The sequence below is a fragment of the Schistocerca americana genome, chromosome 3 (assembly GCF_021461395.2).
Source record: "Schistocerca americana isolate TAMUIC-IGC-003095 chromosome 3, iqSchAmer2.1, whole genome shotgun sequence".
In the NCBI taxonomy this organism is placed as follows: Eukaryota; Metazoa; Arthropoda; class Insecta; order Orthoptera; family Acrididae; genus Schistocerca; species Schistocerca americana.
The window spans coordinates 784,511,788-784,535,253 of record NC_060121.1 but is presented as its reverse complement, the minus strand read 5'-3'; the positions used below and the strand labels follow the sequence as shown (position 1 = coordinate 784,535,253).

The window sequence follows — 23,466 nt, the reverse complement described above, 5'->3', positions numbered from 1 at the left end:
GGGCTCAATAAAAAACTGCTTTCCAGGAACTTAACAATGCATATATAAATATTGCTTTTCCAAGGACCTTGAGTATATTTGATATTATTGCAATGGGCCTGTAGTTATTAATATCATTTCTTTTGCCTTTTATAAAGAAGCAAACCCTGCTTTGAAAATTGAAAGGAATTGGCCTGACAGCATGGAGCAATTCATTACATCTGACAAGGGCAGATGGCAGGTTTGTTTGAGAAGGTAATCAGATATTCCACCAAAATCACATTAGTATGAGTTTGGTTTCTGTTTTACAACACTGCAGGTATCACGTGGTGTGAGTGTATCAAGAAACTATATTTAGGGGAACAACTAGGTCTGAACCCAGAAGGGCATTAGAACAGCATTTGAGAACATTTGTTGCCAGTGTTTATTAAGTGGTTATTGAAAACTTCACATATCTAGATAACACTATCCTCATACTAAATGCATTCATTGAGTAACACTTGCTTTTCTTCCAAATTGTCTCATTGATAGCTTCCCACATGCCATGAGATTTATTCCTAAAGTTGACTACAAACTGCTGATTATACTCTTTCATAGCTTCAGGACAACATTTTGGCCAAATTGGTAGTACTGTAGAGTCATGTTTGTGTTGTTGTTTTTGTTGGTAGTGGGGCGTATGTGTTGATGCTGATGCTGATGATGATGATGATGATGAGAGAAAGCTATAGAAGATGAATATTTGCTGTTTACTTTAACTTATATTTAAATAACCTAATTTGATAACCACTTCTGTTTATGAGAATAACAGTCATCCTGTTCTTAGTTTCATATTAGCCCTTTGTGTTTCAGTTTCATAATAAGAATGACAGTATAACTAAATAAGCTGCACTAGGACATGCACATACAGTTTAATGTACAGCAGACTAGATTTCGAGTGAAAGGAGGTGAGCCAGATGAGGATCAAATCCACACGGCAGATTAATGACTGTTGGTGTGCTGCACCTGCCAACTGAATAGCGTTTATTAAGCAGTTTTACAATTTCATTTACGCAAATGCTGAGCTGGTCGCCACCTCTTAGAAAATACAATACACCAACAGTTGTGATTCATGCACAACTTCCCTCCCTTGAATTAATTAATGATTGTGGTGGCAGGAAGAGCATACAAGGGGAAGGGGGGGGGGGGGGGGGGAGGCAAAAATAACAACTTTTTCTCTAGCAGTTGATAAAACACTAGTTCTAAATTCTCCTGCTGGATGCCTTTACTAGATGCCATTTTCTACAAATTGCTCTATTGGTGTAGAAAAATTAAAGTGGTCAGAGTAACTATTTTCATGAGCACTGTTTCATGTTCAGCAATTTTTCAATGGCAGACATAACAACATGCTAACATCAGGTCTTGTATCTTGTTAGAGAAACCAGAAGCAGAAACTATCACAATGCTTCAGACAGCACATGTGGAGCAAACTTTGAGCCTGTCAATGATTCACTAGCGGTTTTCTCATTTTAAAAGTGGTTAAATGTCAACTGAAGATAAATAATGACTGGGACATGGACAAAAACATTGCAAAAACATGTTGCAATCATGTTTGACCATCATAGAACAACTTATGAATTGGTGGAATTGACTGGAATATCCTGCAGTGCATTCCAGTTAATTTTCTCTGAAGATGAAACGTGCTGCAGCAAAATTTGTTCTGTATGTGCTTTCTGATGATCAGGGAGCCAATTATTTGCACATTTGCTGGGAAGTGAAAGAACAGTAAGAAATTGATCCAAATTTGGGCACAAAAGTCATCTCGAGTGACGAGTTGTGGTGTTATGCATACAACCCAAGAACTAAGCAACAATCCAGCCAGTGAAGACTTGAACTTCATCACTGAGACGAAAGACAGTAAAACAGATGAGATCTCATATGAAGGCAATGTTTGTTTGTTTTTTTCAACACCAAGGGAACTGTCTGCTGTGAACTTGTTTCTTAGGATACCTCTGATAACCAACATTATTATCTTGAAGTGCTAAAATGATTATGTGAAGCAGTGAGGGAAAAACTATCTGCATTTTGGAAATCAGGAGATTTGCTTTTGCACCACAAAAATGCCTCTCCACACACAGCACTGAATGTTGGACTGCTTTTGCTTACAAGCCCAAATGACAATGATTTCTCACCCACTCTACTCACTGGACATGGTCCTCTCTAATTTTATACCTGAAAGGAAAGTGTTTTTCAAGATTAGAGGAAGTGAAAAAAAATCAATGGTAGCACTACACAGCATAATTTCATAAGAGTTTAAAAGCTGTTTTCACCAATAGAAAAATATTGGGACAAATGTATTATGCCTGATGGATACTGTTTTGAAGGTGTTTTAAGTTTTTAAATTGTTCCATCAAATACATGATTTTTTTGTAAAGCAATTCTTGTTATTTTTTGGTCCCTCCTTGTGTGAAAACACATTTAAAAAAAAATATTATTTCCAAATCAGGAAAAACACTTGGCCTCATATACACATTAAATGCTACAAAAGAGAGAGAGAACTGAATAATCTACGGTACAACCTTCGCCCACAATAATCAAGGAATCCACATAATTTTTCAAAATTGATGCTGTAAAGAATATTGGGTAACTATTTCAGTTTTCAGAATGAGTTAATAAAATTACTTGCTATTAGTTGTGGATCATTTTCTTTGTTAGTCGCATTAACAATGTAATTGTTTACTGCATTTTCAACAACACATATGTAACTGTTAAAAAACTGTGTAAAAAAATAATGCAACAACCTTGCATGGTTCGAGCAGGCGTAAACAGTGCTCTAGCACGGCATCAGATGGAGCACCATCAATGGAAGCTGATGCTAAATGTGACAGTTCCTCAACTACCCGTTTTTCAACTAGATTTACTAATCGTGGCAGGCATAGCCGATTTCCTAGTTCAAGCAGATCAAGGCATCTTGCAGGAGAAACTGGTGGCACATCATCTGTATACAAATACACAAGTAATTGATGAAATGTGTCTTCTCGCACTCCTGGGAACAGGATCTGTTGGCAGAACAAGAAAAGGTGCGTTAAATACTTGAAGACAAGAGACAGTCAACAAAGGGTACAGAATTCAGTCAAAAGTACAGTTACTAAATGTAATGGATATACATTTTGTAATATATGTTTTTATAAAATCTGGATAAAACATTACAGTAAGTTAAAGAATGTACACGATGGATGAATGAGCCCTACATACTTACAGCAGACTAGAAAATTGCCGATAGCAAACTCATTCATACATTCATGATGAAGCAAAAGCTCATGGATGTGGCAATAAATTTTGAGTTGGCGGGAAACAAGAAAACATGTCTACAGGTAGCAGACCTAACAGGAGAAGAACAAGTGAGTAGGTCTCTCAGAATCAAGAAAGATATATAATAGGGTGTCACATATGAGATTCCATGTAAGTTAACAAAACTATAAGACAGTTGAGTGGCCACAGCTGATCAAATATTAATTCAGTTTGATGCAAAGAAGTAAGACATTTTATGCATTTAAATTTATAGTTCAGAGATAGATGTAAACAAAGGCAAATAAGACATGTAAGTAAGAACAATAAAATGTTAAGCTGTTATTGATACAAAAAAGAAGAAAATATATATATATAATGGAAGGAAACATTCCACGTGGGAAAAATTATATATAAAAACAAAGATGAGGTGACTTACCGAACAAAAGCGCTGGCAGGTCGCCATCGACCTGCCAGCGCTTTTGTTCGGTAAGTCACCTCATCTTTGTTTTTTATATATATATATATATATATATATATATATATATATATATATATATAGAGAGAGAGAGAGAGAGAGAGAGAGAGAGAGAGAGGGAAACATTCCACATGGGAAAAATATACCTAAAAACAAAGATGATGTGACTTACCAAACGAAAGTGCTGGCACGTCGATAGACACACAAACAAACACAAACATACACACAAAATTCAAGCTTTCGCAACAAACTGTTGCCTCATCAGGAAAGAGGGAAGGAGAGGGAAAGACGAAAGGATGTGGGTTTTAAGGGAGAGGGTAAGGAGTCATTCCAATCCCGGGAGTGGAAAGACTTACCTTAGGGGGAAAAAAGGACAGGTATACACTCGCACACATACTCATATCCATCCGCACATACACAGACACAAGCAGACATTTGTAAAGGCAAAGAGTTTGGGCAGAGATGTCAGTCGAGGTGGTAGTGCAGAGGCAAAGATGTTGTTGAATGACAGGTGAGGTATGAGTGGCGGCAACTTGAAATTAGTACTCTCTGCTGGAAGTATCACTTTGCCACGAACGTATCTCTGCCTACGTAGATCAACACCTTCAACCCATTACATGCAGTCTCCCATCCTTCATCAAAGACACCAACCACTTTCTCGAACGCCTGGAATCCTTACCCAATCCGTTACCCCCGGAAACCATCCTTGTAACCATTGATGCCACTTCCTTATACACAAATATCCCACACGTCCAGGGCCTCGCTGCAATGGAGCACTTCCTTTCACGCCGATCACCTGCCACCCTACCTAAAACCTCTTTCCTCATTACCTTAGCCAGCTTCATCCTGACCCACAACTTCTTCACTTTTGAAGGCCAGACATACCAACAATTAAAGGGAACAGCCATGGGTACCAGGATGGCCCCCTCGTACGCCAACCTATTCATGGGTCACTTAGAGGATGCCTTCTTGGTTACCCAAGCCTGCCAACCCAAAGTTTGGCACAGATTTATTGATGACATCTTCATGATCTGGACTCACAGTGAAGAAGAACTCCAGATTTTCCTCTCCAACCTCAACTCCTTTGGTTCCATCAGATTCACCTGGTCCTACTCCAAATCCCATGCCACTTTCCTTGATGTTGACCTCCACCTGTCCAATGGCCAGCTTCACACATCCGTCCACATCAAACCCACCAACAAGCAACAGTACCTCGATTATGACAGCTGCCACCCATTCCACATCAAACGGTCCCTTCCCTACAGCCTAGGTCTTCGTGGCAAATGAATCTGCTTCAGTCCGGAATCCCTGAACCATTACACTAACAACCTGACAACAGCTTTCGCATCCCGCAACTACCCTCCCGACCTGGTACAGAAGCAAATAACCAGAGCCACTTCCTCATCCTCTCAAACCCAGAACCTCCCACAGAAGAAACACAAAAGTGCCCCACTTGTGACAGGATACTTTCCGGGACTGGATCAGACTCTGAATGTGGCTCTCCAGCAGGGATACGACTACCTCAAATCCTGCCCTGAAATGAGATCCATCCTTCATGAAATCCTCCCCACTTCGCCAAGAGTGTCTTTCCGCCGTCCACCTAACCTTCGTAACCTCTTAGTTCATCCCTATGAAATCCCCAAACCACCTTCCCTACCCTCTGGCTCCTACCCTTGTAACTGCCCCCGGTGTAAAACCTGTCCCATGCACCCTCCCACCACCACCTACTCCAGTCCTGTAACCCGGAAGGTGTACACGATCAAAGGCAGAGCCACGTGTGAAAGCACCCATGTGATTTACCATCTGACCTGCCTACACTGTGACGCATTCTATGTGGGAATGACCAGCAACAAACTGTCCATTCGTATGAATGGACACAGGCAGACAGTGTTTGTTGGTAATGAGGATCACCCTGTGGCTAAACATGCCTTGGTGCACGGCCAGCACATCTTGGCACAGTGTTACACCGTCCGGGTTATCTGGATACTTCCCACTAACACCAACCTATCCAAACTCCGGAGATGGGAACTTGCTCTTCAATATATCCTCTCTTCCCGTTATCCACCAGGCCTCAATCTCCGCTAATTTCAAGTTGCCGCCACTCATACCTCACCTGTCATTCAACAACATCTTTGCCTCTGCACTTCCACCTCGACTGACATCTCTGCCCAAACTCTTTGCCTTTATAAATGTCTGCTCGTGTCTGTGTATGTGCGGATGGATATGAGTGTGTGTGCGAGTGTATACCTGTCCTTTTTTCCCCCTAAGGTAAGTCTTTCCACTCCCGGGATTGGAATGACTCCTTACCCTCTCCCTTAAAACCCACATCCTTTCGTCTTTCCCTCTCCTTCCCTCTTTCCCGATGAGGCAACAGTTTGTTGCGAAAGCTTGAATTTTGTGTGTATGTTTGTGTTTGTTTGTGTGTCTGTCGACCTGGCAGCACTTTCATTTGGTAAGTCACATCATCTTTGTTTTTAGATATATTTTTCCTACGTGGAATGATTCCTTCTATTATAACCATATCATTAATTTGAACCCAACAATTACGTTTGTTATTGATGCTGTTGCATTTCGAAATCTTTCCTGTCGTCTTATTTTCTCTTTATTTTCTCTTTCTGTTTTTACCAGTAGTCTCACTTTGTATTCACCTTCCCCTCTTTACGGTAATACAATTTTATCCCGCCTATATATACTCAATAATACGTAACCCACTTCCAAACCATAACCAAAAAATTTTTATTTTACGCTTTCAACACTTTCGCTGCTATAAAATCCACAGTTTCTAGTTCAATAACAGCTGTTTTCATGTATTAAACAACCATTTCGGCTAGTTCTGATAACTTTCACTTTATTTCCACTTCCGTTTTTCGCACATCGCTGATCATTTTTAGCCGCTCCCCACAGGTTTTAACGTCATTATTTCTTCGTCAGACAATTGTTAGCCCCATTTTCGTAATCTTTCACCACAACACCACTCCTTTTAATACATTTACACGTTTTTTCGAAATTTTCCCGAATTTATCCATCCTTTAACGTGTTCTAGCGGCAACACAACCACCTAACCTTCATGCACATCGCTGTCTACCAACCCAAGTTCACCACAGGATCAACTTAACTGACACTTTTTCGCCTTTTTTCATACCAGATCTCCAGTTACTTTCCAGTTCACCCTTATCTCTCCCCATATATTTTTATCTTTCATTTTCATTTCAACCTCATGGGTCTTTAAATATGTCTGCTTGTGTCTGTATATGTGTGGATGGATGTGTGTGTGTGTGTGTGCGAGTGTATACCCGTCCTTTTTTCCCCCTAAGGTAAGTCTTTCCGCTCCCGGGATTGGAATGACTCCTTACCCTCTCCCTTAAAACCCACATCCTTTCGTCTTTCCCTCTCCTTCCCTCTTTCCTGATGAGGCAACAGTTTGTTGCGAAAGCTTGAATTTTGTGTGTATGTTTGTGTTTGTTTGTGTGTCTGTCGACCTGGCAGCACTTTCATTTGGTAAGTCACATCATCTTTGTTTTTAGATATATTTTTCCTACGTGAAATGATTCCCTCTATTATATATATATATATATATATATATATATATATATATATATATATATATATATATATATATATGTCTAAAAAGAAAGATGATGAACTTACCAAACAAAAGCGCTGGCAGGTCGATAGACACACAAACAAACACAAACATACACACAAAATTCTAGCTTTCGCAACCAATGGTTGCCTCGTCAGGAAAGAGGGAAGGAGAAGGAAAGACAAAAGGATATGGGTTTTAAGGGAGAGGGTAAGGAGTCATTCCAATCCCGGGAGCGGAAAGACTTACCTTAGGGGGAAAAAAGGACAGGTATACACTCGCACACACACACATATCCATCCACACATACACCATATGTGTGGATGGATATGTGTGTGTGCGAGTGTATACCTGTCCTTTTTTCCCCCTAAGGTAAGTCTTTCCGCTCCCGGGATTGGAATGACTCCTTACCCTCTCCCTTAAAACCCATATCCTTTTGTCTTTCCTTCTCCTTCCCTCTTTCCTGACGAGGCAACCATTGGTTGCGAAAGCTAGAATTTTGTGTGTATGTTTGTGTTTGTTTGTGTGTCTATCGACCTGCCAGCGCTTTTGTTTGGTAAGTTCATCATCTTTCTTTTTAGACATATTTTTCCCACGTGGAATGTTTCCCTCTATTATATTCATATATATATATATATATATATATATATATGCCCATACAGAGAGAAATGAGAGAGTAATAAGCAGAAGTGGGGTTTAAAATGGATGTGGTGCTGTCAGCAGGAATATATGTGAACATATGGGTAAGGAATCATCTGTGTTTGTGTTGTACAATATGTTCTGAATAAAGTGCTACATATCTCCATGCAAAAAATGTATCCATCATATTTCTTATAAAGGCCTCTGAATTGCTAACATTAAGATAGTACATACTGGTGGTAAAATACATGGCATTTTAGTAACCAATTTTGTAGAACAGAGTTTCCAAAGGGAGCTTTAATATATCTTTGGATTATGCAACAGGACAGCACAGTAGTGGTCTCGCATATAATGTAAACTTACATTGAGAGATTACTTAGGTCAGATCTAACTCTCCACCCAAGCTGATTGGAGGATACTGCCCATAATGCTCCAAACTTTCTCAATTGGGGACAGATCTGGACATTTTGCAGGCTAAGGTAAGGTTCAGCAAGCACAAAGACAAGCAATAGAAACTCTTACTGTGTGCAGCACGTCTTCACTGGTCATTGCATCACTGAAGACAATTCCGCTCCAATCAATGAGATTACAGGCTGAAGACACATCTGGAGACTTCCAGGACAGTGGTGGGATACCTACCTGACTATTGCCTGCCACACGGTCTTACAACCAGGAGTGATGATCAGGGGTGTCATTTCTTTTCATAGCTGGACCCCTTTGGTTGTCATCTATGACACTCTTGCAGCACAGTGGTACATTGATAATATTCTACTCCCTATTTTTTTGCCCTCCATGGTGACCCATTCTGGGCTTATATTTCAGCATGATAGTGCCTGCCTGCATATGGCAAGAATTTCTACTGATTGTCTTACCCTTGCCAGACCCTACCTTGGCCAGCAGGGTTGCCAGATCTCTCCCCAATTGAGAATGTTTGGAGCATTATGAGCAGGGCCCTCCAACCATCTCAGGATTTTGACAATCTAACATGCAAATAGGATAGAATTTGGCAAGATATTGCTCAGTAGCTCATCCAACAACTGTATCGATCAATATCAGGCCAAACAACTGCTTGCATGATGGCCGGAGGTGGACCACCAAATTACTGACTTGCTCAATTTTTGGAGCTCTTTCTCTTGCATAAATCCTCCAATTTTTCTGAAATTGAAATCATGTGTTTGTCTGTACATGCACATCAAATCTACTGATTTCTGTCCCATCAGATAATTTCTTCGTGATATTTTTTTTGTCTTAGAATATACATACTGTGAGGCTGCGATTATTATTCCCAAGTATTTTAACAGATACCTGACCATGTGCATATATGAACCCCACACAGTTATGATTACTTTCTTGTACACAATGAATACTAAGGTAGGATTTATCCCAAAATATTATCCCTTACTACTTCAAAGAATGAAAATATACAAAATATGTTAACTTACTGATTTTCATATCTGCTACGACATTTCTGTCGATAGATCAATGATTTTTGGTACTGGCCACCTTAACTGCCCCCAGCCTAATACAAAATTCACAATGGAAATTAGAATAGTAGAACAGCTGTATTCCCTCAATGTATTTATTAAGAGAAGTGTAAGTAGACCCCTTAACCATGATATGTATAGAAAATCTACAAATAATGTCCTCTGTCTCCATGCACACAATAATTTGTCAGAGATTATGAGGACTCTGGTCATAGAGATCACCTACTGTCAAACAAGGAAAGCTTCACTGAAGAACTACAACTCCTACAAACAATGTTCCAAAGGAAAGAGTAATCAAATTGATAAGAGGAACTTGTGCTGCAACTAAAACAATGTCATATTGACAAAAGGAACTTGTGTTGCAGCTAAAGCAATGTCTGTGAAGAGAACAAGATAGCTCACTCCTTGTCCAGGTGGATATTGGTATGTTAAATATGGTATAGACCTCCAAAAATCACGTAAATACCACATTACGTGATTATGTGGCATACTGCATGTGAAACAAACACTCAGAATAGTTGTGAAGAGGTGGAAAGAACATCAGTGATGCACCTGACTTCTCAGTCAAGAAAGTTATCTTATACTGACCACTGGCTGGAATATTAACATTAAATAAAGAGCAAAAATAACACTATTCTGATACTGGGCTCTGCAGAAATTGAATGCCTGCTGAAGGAAATTGACCCAGGTGGCCTATAGAGCACATGGTATCACTGCAGCACTGCACTCGCATAGCGAGCATGCCACCTGCCTCACCCCATGAATATACCAGCCAACTGTGTTCCTCTTGGCTGGTATAAATTTGGCCACCCAGCAAATAGTCAGTCAATTCTGTACTCACCACTGATCTTATCAGTTACTATGATCACTGTTCTATGGACTATTCGATAACAACCCACTTGGCACTTGGCTTTTCTCACTGCTTGTGTTTCAGATTTTGTCTCTCTTTTTCTTAGCCTGCTCACATCATTGTGGAAAGATTTTTGCTTTGCACCTCATTGTTGCAGTGGCTGCTTTGGGCTTGTCTAGGCTGTGCTTTGTCCACCATCAGTCAGTTGTGTTTAGCTCGACTACCACTTGGTATTGTGTCCTCCTTGGCAAGCGGCCCTTGCACCTTGATACTTCATCCATCTCTCTTCTCGGTTCTGCTGATATTCAGCTATTCATGAAAACGGCAAGTATTATGGTTTAGGGTAAGAGTTTCTTGCATTCAGTAATGAAGGTGTCTGTTGAAATAACAGTTTCAAAAATTTTATAAACTAGGGAGGCATTCCAACATAAACAAGGTTTAGGTCCCCGCGCTCAATCTCACTTGTCATAACATTCTCAAGAGCCTGAAAATAATGATGCTATGAGCATTCCATAAAATAACTGCATGGGTTAAAGAAGAATGTATATTAAAGGATGCAACAGAGAAAGGGAGTTAAATTTGGCTGTAAATAGGAGCAGGCATCAACAATATATTAAAAAGATAAAGCCAACTATGTGAAAAATGTGGGAAGACAAGTAAAGAGTCTATTCTGTTCTACTCTACTGTAAAGAGGTTGGTGTCCAAGCAGCAAAGAAACCTATGACTACTGGTTAGAGAACCTGATGTAGTCAGCTAGGTCAGTCATTGAAATGTTGTACGCAAAATTGTATGTTTTGGGTTTTCATTAACTAGTTCATTATTTCCATGTTCCATGAATTATAATTGTGATGTGGAATGAGCCAATTTATATTTATATTACAATTTTGCATCATCATCATCATCATCATCATTTAAGACTGATTATGCCTTTCAGCGTTCAGTCTGGAGCATAGCCCCCCTTATAAAATTCCTCCATGATCCCCTATTCAGTGCTAACATTGGTGCCTCTTCTGACGTTAAACCTATTACTTCAAAACTTTTTGCAGTGAAAAGGAAAATGGCAGAATGCTTGATTGCCATTTATCTGATTGTCTTTTACATAAGACTAGAGCTACCTGTAATTACTTGTGTGTATGCTGCCCCCCCCCCCCCCCCCCCCACACACACATGACTAATGCCGAATGAAGATTCTTAGTTATCCCAAATATCTACTGAAAAGTAAGAGACTCTGTAAATCTTTACAGAATTCAGTGGAACTGCTGGAACTGTTATCTGGTCTATATGTCTGTCATTAGGAGAAAAAAAGAGACATTCAACCATCCAGTAATATTATTTGTTTGTATACTGACCACTTTGGCACTACTTTCCCTGAAGTCCCCTGAAAACATTGCTTTCATCATATCACAACGAGCCATTAACATTGGACGATGGGCACTGTATGAGCCATCATCCAGTTGGAAAACAATGTCAGAGAACAATCCCTGGCCAAGACACAGATCTTCCAACCGACGGCGTACTTCCTGTACAAACAAAGAAAAAAAATGTTTTTAATATGTTTAATGAAATATTAGAAATTTCCAAGTATTGACCATAACAGGCATCCCATGATAAATGTCCACACGTGAAAATAATTCCACCTGAATACCGCAGAAGCTTTTTATTTGTTGTAATGTACATGAACTAGATACTGAGAAACAAAATTTCTGAATTTCAGTCTTGGACCATGCAGTGACCTACATATTACTATTTCGTTTAGGCTTCTGTAAGTGTTCGCATGGCTACTCAGCAGCTATGTCAGCTTGATGGATATATTACCATGAATAATGTGTCACTACATCTGCATGATTCATTATCAACTAAGCAATAAGTGTTTAGTTATGTTAATCATTCCTTCTAATTTCTGTGGCTACGGTTACTAAGCCTCATTCTGTCAGATAAACCATGTGAGAGGTATAAATTTCATTACTCCATTTGCACTTTGACGTCATTATGTCTGAGCTTCATGCACAACTATCCTTTAAGGGAAAGCAGACCCATTTCTCTAAACTCCACCTTTTGACAAGCACAAGAGGAATATAGACTTAAACAGTTATTATTGTGAGGTGTCCTTATATTAACAATGTTGATACTGATGGTTAGCTTTGCCTTTTAAGCCTGCCAGTATTAAGTTCTTAGTTGATTTCACTTTTAAGTTGTGGCCTGTTTTGTTAGATATATCTTAAGTGAGTCATGAACATTAATTTACATTCTTCAGACAAAATTCACAAATATTACCTTCCGATATTGCTGTTTCACATCAGCATTCAGAAATTCTTCATGAGCTTGAATGTTGCTGACAAAACTGAGCAGTTCTGGTAATTCAAGGAATTCAGCTGCCTGTCTTATTTCCTGCACATAAATACATAAGAATAAATAGTTAATCAAGATTTCAGTTTTAATGTAGGTATCAGATAGTTCGCATATATGCATTGAAAGTTTAATGCTAGAGATAAATAAAATATGTGTAATATGAGACCCTGCACTTGTACTGACAAGGCAAAATTTTAATTTTCTATGTATTTAAAAGTTTCATTATAATAATTTATTAGCTGCTTTTTTAATTATCACTTGATTTTGAAAGTGACATTCAGCATTTCTCAGTGACCTCATGCAACAACAATGCATTTCTTATTATAATTTACAATTTTATGAGGGAAATGCAAGTCTATATGTGACCGCTAATTAAAATCTAAGCCCAAGCCATGCCTAAGATGCACACATTGCAAGCAGAATTGTCTATGCCACTAGATTAAAACTACCAACATATTAAAGAAACAGGATGGAAAATATGTACACTAGTTCTTTTACCATAATGGGATTCTTATGATATCTTCCATCGTGTCAAGTAAAAAAAATAATCTAAATATACTGAAACTTCCTGGCGCATTAAAATTATGTAGCCTTGGGCTTGAACTTCATGCTTGCCTTTTGCAGGAAATGCTCCTAAGAAATGTGTTATCCAAGTGCATTTCACATTTCAGTCTATATTTCTGATTTGCTGATATTTTTCAAAGTCCACACAGGCTTGTGTATATCTTACTGAACTACCACTCATAGGAGAAAGGATGTTTGCAGTAAATAACATGGAGACAGTCTATATGTAGTTCACCACAAGATTTAATAAATTTTCATCCATCAGGAAGTTTCCTTACTGTACACATTCTGCTGTGGAGTGAAAGATTTCTACGAGAATAGGAATGCAGTTTAATGAATTCATTGCCTGTATCTCTAATGCATCTTGAAATAAACAAATCTTAGAGTGATATTTATTTCCAAGACAATACACACATGAGATAGAGTAGATTTTTACTAGAAAAAAACAGGTTTTTTCCCCAAAATCCATGAAACATGAGTTAAAAATTGGTTTTAAACATAGATCACCAGAGCTGATTTAAAACTCTTCAGTCAAAACATCAAGGATGGTCATGTAGAACAGTTCACTTAAAAACAAAGACTGTAGACTTTTTGACTTTAGATATAGTTAAAATCCATTCCAGAAAGTGCAAAACATGAAGTAGGAAAAATAAAAACTGGGACACATGAAATACGTATTGATGCATGATCCTAGATCCATCTCGCACAATAAGTATGAGGAGTGAAGCACAATTTGCGCATATGTACACCAATTAATTATCATCTAGAATACCTTAGCTGAGTTATTGTGAACAAATTGAAGGGTATTTCAAAGATTTGTGACAAATGCAGCAGAAATAAACTTGCAGCAAGGTTTATATTCTTAGCATTGAAGAAACTACTGCATGTTAACTCAGTGAACAATTTGTTACAAATTACACAATACAAAGTAAAAATGAAAAAAAATGGAGAAATTAACATATCCAAATGTATCCTTTTAGGGCACAAAAACTCAAATACGAAAATCCAACATAAACTTTAGAAAAAGTTTTGTACCTGTGAAGTGTATTTCACATTAAAAATGCATAAAATACGACAGCCTAACTGAACAGAATCTGAATCTGTAACTTAACAGTCACAATCCATCCTAAGGGAGCAGCATTCTTCTACCAAGCAGTTTTCAGGCAAAGCAGCAGCTGCTGGGAGCAAGTAGTTGGGATATAACTTAAATTGAAGCTGGTTTCCAGAAAGAACTAAAAACGTCAGTAGTGTTTGTGGGCCTAGCTGCTGCTTATAATACAATGTGGCTGGATGGACTAATGTTAAAGCTAAAGCAAATTGTACCTTGCATAAGGCTAAGAAAACTGATATTCTATACATTGAAAATCTGGTATTTCTGAGTCTGTCTTCATGACAAAACAAGCAAGTCATATACAATAAAGAACAGTCTACCGCAAGTATCTGCACTGGCCCCACTGTTGTCAACCTGTTATAAGTGACACACCATAATCTGTATCCGAGAAGTTCTGCTATGCAAATGATACTGCCATTTCATTCCAAAGCAAGCAACTAGAGAAGGGAGAAAATGTGCTCACACAAGATCTGAGACTACCTTGTGGTTATTACAGGAACTGGAGATTGTGCCCTAACCTTACAAAAACTTAAGTGATAGCTTTCCATCCAAACAACAGCTTAGCAAACCAGCCACTAAAAGTCACCTTCCGCAACAAAATGGTTAAGAACAACCTTCCCCTTAAGAATCTTGGAATTCAGTCGATTGTTCATTATCATTCAAGACTCATCTCACATCACTTGCAGAAAAGTTAAAGAGCTGGAACAAAATCATCTGGAAACTAGCTGGAACTTCTTGGGGGGCTCAGACTGACACCCTCTACACAGTGGCTTTGTCTCTTGCATAACCTGTGGTTCAATATTGCACACCAGTATGGTACAAGAGTGTGCATGTCAGTAACACTGATGTTCATTGAATAATACCATGAGAATCACAATGGGCACTTTGCGATCAAGATCAACTCCTTTACCGTGGCTGCCTGCTCTCAGTAATGTTGCTTCCCCAAATCTGAGAGGACAAGCACAGTGAGCCGTGAAGGGGAAAAGATTGCCTGCCTGGGAAATTGTTCTCAGTTCACCCAGCATGTATCTGAAGTTAAGGAAACCATTGTGGACAGTTCCTGAGATCCAGGTGCTGAAGGCTGAAGATGTGTGAAAGGAGACATGAAAAAAACATCAGCAAACACTTTCATGGCCTTTAAGACCCCATAAGTGTATCAGATTTGCATCTGCCTAGAAGAACCTGGTGTCAGATAAACAGGATCCAGAGTGAATATGGGAGAACTAAATCCTTTGTGTATAAATGGGGACTGTGTGACTGTGAAACTTCAGAGCAGACCACTGAATGCATTGCACAGGAATGTCCCACTAGATGTTTCAGTGGAACCTGGTTGCATGTCATCAACGCCTCTTCAAAAAACAATGGAACAGATAGACTCCTTTGACATCACCCTGTAAGGTTAATCAAGACTAGAGCTCTTGCATACTCATTTCATACTTAACTGTGTAAAAAACTGCTATGAACTGTATACGTACACCCATATGATAAATAATAATAACAGTAATAATAATAATAATAATAATAATAATAATAAGCATTCTGTTTTAAAAACTCATTGTGTGCTGAAGTGGACTATTCCTATTCACTCAATGTCCAGCAGTTTCTGTTGTCTGTGTAGTGAAAACAGATTGCATTTCTACTATTAATCAACAGCATTCTCAATCATCCTAGAAGTAGGATAAGTAAAATACTTTTCTTATTAATGAAAACATGGTAGCCACAATGAACAAAATATGAGCTTGTGTGGGGGGAGGTGGGGGGGGGGGGGGAGGTATTAACAACTGCCACTTGTAGCGCAGATGAAATTTAGAGTGAGCAGTACTGAAGAGATTATCTCATTCCATAGGGCATATATTACATGGCCTTGAAGCAGATCTCCCTCTGAATCTATGCTGTCCTGTTACTTAAAAGTGGATATCAGAGGATACTTCCATTTGGGACTGCTTTTCATGAGACTACATATCTGTTAATTCAAATTATTGACACTCTACAATAGCCTCTGGTAAACCAAACAAGTCTTCATCTGTTCTCTCAGTCTTATTTATATGCATTCTTTATGTCCCTGTTAGTCCAACCTCTTACAAGCACCAGTACCATTATACCTTTGTATGTTCATGACATTATGTACATTTTAGGAACCTATAGCAATGCCTGCCAAACAATAGAAAATCCAACCACAAATATTACAAGATATGTCCCAAACCTACTTTTGTTCTTAAATATGGTTAAAATCTATTCACAACAGTCACCATTTCTGCAACTACCAATAAATAAATAAAAACTATTCTTAATACTGTTGACATGCACACATTTAGCATATTCAAATTAAAAACCTTTCTTCTTTCCAAATTCTATCACACGCAGTTTTAATTTTATTATTATTATCCACTGTAAGCTCCTCATCTACTGTATGAAATGCATTATATTAGTTTTCTGTTTTAGATCCCCACTTCACACACTTAAGTTTGTTAAAAAATCTTAGTTGTGAATTTTAACTAACTTTCAGTGCCAAGCAATATGTGAATTATGAATTTCTTTTCTTTTTCTTGAGCATGTGCTTAGCTACAAGAAGTCTGCGACTGTAGGCTACAAATATTTTGAGACAGAGAGTGTTCCAGGGTGTTTGATATGTCTTTTGGTGCTCTTAGTGGCTCATATACATTTAACAAATCACTAGGAAAAGCATTGCAGCAAATGCTTTTTATTACATCATGTACTGTCACATCTTTTCACGGATGTCCCAGTGCAATGAAAAGGAGCATTGTCAGACCAATACAAAGTAGAAAACATAAAACTACAGATCAGTATCACTGATTCCCATGTTCACAATGATTCCTCTTCAACCAGTGATGCTACTGCAGATAGTGTCTTTTTTTCACTAAAACAATCTCATTGCAAAAACTCAACATGGATTTTGAAATAATCTCAACACCAGTACAGCTGTCACATAGTTTTTGCACAATGCTGTGGGCATATTTCTAGATCTTACAAAGACATATCATCTGCTCAATGATGTGCTCCTCCTACAGAAACTGAAAGTATGCAGTATCAGGTACAAATCTCTTGATCTCCTGTCAACTTACCAAAACCAAAAGAAAATGATGCACAGGTTTATATTATCAAAATGGGGTGAGAAAAATCAACATCCAGGCTATGGACAAACTGTATTGCAAAGCATGCCACGAGGGTTAATACTGAGACCAATTCCTTTTCTATTGTATATGAAAGATGTACAATCTTTTAACTCCCATATAATTATGTACGCTGATGGCACATTCCTACTATTTTATGACGACAATGAGAAACAGATAAAACATGTTTCAACCCATGGGGCATGGGAAGTGACTAAATATTTTAGTAACCAGGGCCTAAAAGACCCTAAGACAAAATCATAGTTACTGGAGTCCAAAGCAGGTAGCTCATGCCATATATATACGATAAATTTGTGGGACATTGTCTACAAATAATGAAGGCCCATGGTAGGCTGCAATACTGTGACTTTGCACTTCATTTTTTGGAGTACATGGAAATGGATGACATGTGGCCAGGTAAAATTCTTTGGATGTACAAGGCACATTTTACTCTGCATGATGCCATGAATGCATAGAAGTGTTACATATGTAGTTCTACTCTTCCACATTCTGTGCAGAAACATCCACTGCACCAAGCTTATGTGACTGTGTAGTTTGGTTTCACAAGTACCTTGATTCTCAGTCCATTTCTTTAACGAGATGACACCTATTGGGTGTACAGTGACATTTACATGCCTTGTGCAACACATGCTTCCAGGTTTGCAAGAATACAACTGTGTCCACACAACCAATTTCATGTAATATAGGGTGGTACCACATATCACTTTCCAGGTGAAAGATTTGCTTCGAGGAACAACTGGTAATGACCACACCACCTCTGGGCGATTTGAAGGTTTGTGGCCTTCCAGATCCCCTGACATAAATCCATATGGCTTCTGGTTGTGGTGATATCTGAAACATTGTGTCTATCAGGGGTGCATCCGGAATCTTCCTGATCTGAAGGATAGCATACGGTGACTTATCTCTCTGATTACACCAGATATGCTGCAAGCAACTATCAACCATGCCGTGTTATGGATCCCTCATGTCATTCAGTCATAAGACTATATTCAACACATGTTGCCATTTGTGACTATACCCTAATAAACATGCCAGATCATATGCTTGTCATTCGTCCCTCTTTCCTGCACCCACATTCTAACTGTTTACAGTCCCACATTTTCACATGGTGGTAGAAAGTGGCACTATTACTTTTTTCAGCATACTCAGTGAATTCACTGATTAATGAACGTATTAGTTGACCCCAATATTATTGCACCTGAGAGTGACGGCACTTCAGTCTGTTTATCTCGAGTTTTTATCATAGTATTTTGTGATGACATGCTGAAACACTTGATATCACATGCATAGTTGTCTTGAAATCATCCAGAGTGCAATGTGTTTTCCTTAGTTACCACTGTACTTGTTCACTGCAACATCACCACATGTATCCAGTAATGACCACAAGAGACCAAGTGCAATAATATCATGGCTGGGTAGTACCTACAATGTTTTAGCTTCCTGCAATGTACACGGCCTGTGTTGCAACCGTCAGTTTAATTATAAACATCTGGTACTTATTTAACCAGTTGCCCACAAAATTATGTAATAAAACTCTGAGAACAGTATACTATGGGGCAGTTTTCTCATCTATAAACTGTGGGACAGAACAGTGAGGTTGTGCTGCTGAAATGTGCTTGAATGGAACATTAGTGCTACAAAAGAGAGCTGATACAAGGGCTGGGGTACAGGGAGATCTGTCATGATGCTCTTATCCAAAATAAATATTTCACTGAATACTACTCATGTGCATAAAGATTTACCAATTTTTTGCAATCATCAAGGTGAAATACGTAACAATACAAGAATTAAGCACAGTTATTAAAGAGAATGAAGAATATTAAAACTAACAGAGCACAGCCCATGTATCAGTGGCTTAATGTGGTAGAATAAATCGCAGAAAACCCTAACAGCAAATACTGGAAATGCATTTACAGCAAAATTAAAATATTTTCTTGTAAATAAGTGCCTGAATTCACAGAAAGAATTGTAAAGCCTTCTAGTCCCTTCTCTAGGCTACAAAACCAAATTGAACCTGTCAGCAAAAACTGCAAGCTATTACAGACTGTAGACTTTTGTAAAGGATGAAAGAAGCAATAAGGTCAGCTGCAGAGAGTGAAATAACTTGTGTTGGACAACCATAATTGTTAAGTTAGAAGTACATACAAATATTTGCAAATAACCGAGGGACCTACTACCTCCCTATTCAGTCTACTCTGTTAAAACACTTATATTTATTTATTATATTATGGATTAACCTTTGCAAATAAATATGATACATAATATACCTTTTTATACAAATGCGATATTTATTATACGACATTTGAAGAAGTCATCACTTGATGATTACACACAAAAAAACATAACCTGGAAATAATGAATGTTCATAGCCAATATCTCTGATGTTCTCCCACATGTCAAGTAAGTTGCTGATCACTTACACTACTCTTCTATGTACATGCTCAATGTTCCTTGACAGTGAGATGTGAGACATAAATTACGAACTTCATGTACTGTTATCTGTGTAATAACTTGTATAACAAATCCTATATCATTGTATGTTATGAAATACAAGGGTGCTAAATAAATTGAATTGAACTCAACAGAGTGCAAGCATTTGGTTTTCAGTCTTGTTTATGTGCCTATTGACCATTCAACATCTCAACTACAGCGAGCTGTTATCTTTACTCCTCCCATTATTTATGTTGTACTTAGTCACTCAGACATAGGTACAATGGATTTATGAACTGCCAACCATGGATTTGTATTTCATATTTTTTGGTTTGGATTTTGTTAAGTCATTAGAAAATATGATCTTTCATGGTTTAGCACCTGCAACCACATTGTGAAAACTTGGGAACAGATATTCTAATACCAAGTACTTTCTCTCAGTTTTTGTCAGCAGCTGATGAGTATAAAAGATGAATAAACCTTCATTCAACCAGACAGACTGGCACATAGGTCAAGGTAAATAGCATTTTGTTTAATGCAGTAGGATTTATTTAGAATTACATGTGAAATGCATGTTTATTTGATTCCTTGATAATTTAATAAATTTTGTAAGTGTACCATCAGAAGTCTTAACTAATTAAACATGGCCACAGAGCTTTGGAATTACTGTTTTAGTAAGGTATTTTCATCCACCCTCAAACCAATACAAAAAATTAATAAATGAAGGAATAAGAGCTGAGCATATGGAGAGACTAATAAATGGCAGTGACTTTATCCATTCATGTGAATTATTAGTGATGCCATACAGTGGTTTACTTCTATTTTTTAAATATTTCAGTACAGACTGGCATCAGGGAACATAGTATTTAGCTATTATATCATTCGTACCATTTTCATATGAGTGCAGAATGAAACATCTATGCCAATCTGTTGACCGTAGAATATAGTTTCCTATCTTGGCAGAAAAAATGTTTGAAAGTCATTATAAAAAATCATATTGAATCTTAGGTCGTTATAATTAAGAATGAACAAGTATAGATTTTTTCTTAACATACTAATAAAAGTAGTTTATAAATGTATACTGTAAGGTACTTCATACATATTTTTGTTAAATTTTAGAGCAATGTACAAAATGTTGTGTACAAACAGAAAATAATTGTGTAAGAACCTACAAAAATATTAAAATTTAACAATTTTCTCTAGTATGGCATGCCACATAACTGCTACACATGGCAAAACAACAATTAGCAATACTATCATCTTTGCATATTGAAAATTAACAGAGCTGACTAAGTACAGTAAAAAGCATAAAGGGAAAACACATAAATTAAATTACTATATACAATATACAACAATTCTGGACAGTGTAGAAATAAAAACTACATCAGAAATAGTATATCTGGATGGTTTCTGGGTTTTCTGCTATAAAGCCATGTAAATTTTGGCAACCAACTATTCTGCCATCATTATCTAACCAAATGGAACTCAATATATGGTTGGCAATCCTCTATACATTTTTGGAGAGTATATGGAAATGGCTGCCTAGTTAGCTGATATGAGCAGTGCCAATGCATTTTTGCACTGTTTGATACAACTCAGAAATGCAAAAAATCAATGTTATATTGGGATAAAATGTAAAGCAACAAGTAGGTACATATTAAAAAACTCAGTCTACCCAAAAAAGTCTTAGCTTACCAATGACCATTCTGTCTTAGAGGCATAGGGAAACAATTCTTTCCTGTCCTGGTCAGTAACATCAGTGCAGCCATATACAACTGCCAACACACTTAAGAACACTATTTGGTATTTATAGGGAATTATGAGGAAGATTTACAAAATTCTCAACAGACTTTATTGGTCATTTAAAGTAGCTTCCCTTTAGTGACATTGGTTCCAAGGGATTTTAAGGAAAAGGAAGATTAGGACCTTTACATCCTGTCAACAGTAAAAAATAGGTAAAGCTGTCATCAACATGAAGGTTGGTTTGAACACTACAGCATTTCACTAATAGTGGTCCAATTAGAGATGGTACGTCTTTGCCTTCTTCCAACCTCTGAACTGATCTATCAACCTGCTTTAGATGGACCTACAGTTTAACATGGATTCCAAACAACAATGCAACTTAGAATTCTTCACATTAACAGATACTGTCAAAGGTGAAGGAAGTAAAAAGTGACACATAAAAATGCTACACTCTCCAGGTATTAAACCCAAGAACTTTGAATCCATAATCTGGCACTGAGCCACCAAGCCACACTGACAAATCCATTAGAGATCAAACTGGGGAAGGATGGGGAAAGAAATAGGCCACATTCTTTCCAAAGGAACCAGCCTGGTATCTGCCTTGAGTAATTTGTGGAAACTGCAGAAAACATAAATCCAGATGGCTGTACAGGAATTTGAACAATTTTCCTCCTGAATGTGAGTCCAGTGTCTCATTACTGTGCTACCTCATTTGGTATAGGGAGTTTTAATGCAGTCTCAATGTTCATGTGGACTCTATTAAATGAGTTGGCATAAACAGTCACTGAAAAATTGACAGCTGTATGGTGGACTACTTCATACTTGAATTGACTTAGAAACACACTTCCTGTTCAGTGGGGTGTACTAGGAACAGATGCTGTCAACAAAACAAGACCTGTGTCTTTGGTTGTCAGTAATCTCTTTGTAGTGTACTCTGAAGAGAATGCTGCATTATTAACAGTACTGCAGCCAATTTTGTTTTTAAAATGTGTCTGAGATAAATTCATAGTATAGAGACAACTTATGCTACTGATTTCCCTCTGTTGTCTGGACTCTCTCAATTAAAGTAATACTTTTACTGTGGACGTGGAAAAGCACCATCAGTTATTTTTCCTGGACACCAAAGGGGAAAAAACTAGTACAAACTGACATACAACAATAGTATTTGTATGCATCCAGTTCTTACCACCAATCTGGATGCAATGGCATACTGAGGTGCCTATTTACAGTGCACAAGCCAACAGAAGAAGTTTAGCATCAAATTATCCCAGCTGAGAACAGTTTTCTCCAGAAATAACCAAGTAAGAATGGCTACATAAAGTATCAAGTTCAACATATTTCATAAGAGAGTGAGTACAGAATAAGAAGGAACTGAATGAGTAGGAGAAGACAAAATTTATTGCATACTTATCCTGTGCTGTCAACATATCAGCAAACATATGTATCATACAAATGTATCTTCTGTCCTTCAACCAAGATCTGTGCCTTGCTCCAACAAATCAAAAATGATTTGGACTTTTACAGACCAGATGCTTATCATATCCATAATCAATATGATATGACATACTTCAGCCTGCATAATCAAATAGCAGTACAAGAAACAACATGATAAGTGGCTTCTTCAGCTCAGCAAGCTCATCATTCCAGAACATCATACACTTTTGGGCATGCCATTGACTGTGACACAGTGAAACTGTCACCCAAGCAAAGACTAACTAAAAGTCTGCTTACATTGCAAAAGAGTTTTTGTGAAATTTCATTGTGAAAAATTTATTAGATCAGGATAATCATTTCAGCTGATCAGATAGAAACTTTTCTTACCTTTTCTTTAAAGTCAACA

At 37.8% G+C, this 23,466-nt stretch overlaps 1 protein-coding gene across 1 annotated transcript in view; it reads right to left on the bottom strand.

Annotated features, from left to right (window-relative positions):
• Positions 1–23,466, bottom strand: part of LOC124606647 (rho-related BTB domain-containing protein 1) — a 385,021-nt gene that overhangs the window by 25,104 nt on the left and 336,451 nt on the right. Inside the window, exons 10-12 of the mRNA XM_047138648.1 lie at positions 12,552–12,665; positions 11,627–11,797; positions 2,757–3,014 (exon numbers count right to left, since the gene is read on the bottom strand). Of these exons, the coding sequence (XP_046994604.1) occupies positions 2,757–3,014; positions 11,627–11,797; positions 12,552–12,665 (543 nt within the window). The remainder of the gene's footprint in view (positions 1–2,756; positions 3,015–11,626; positions 11,798–12,551; positions 12,666–23,466) is intronic.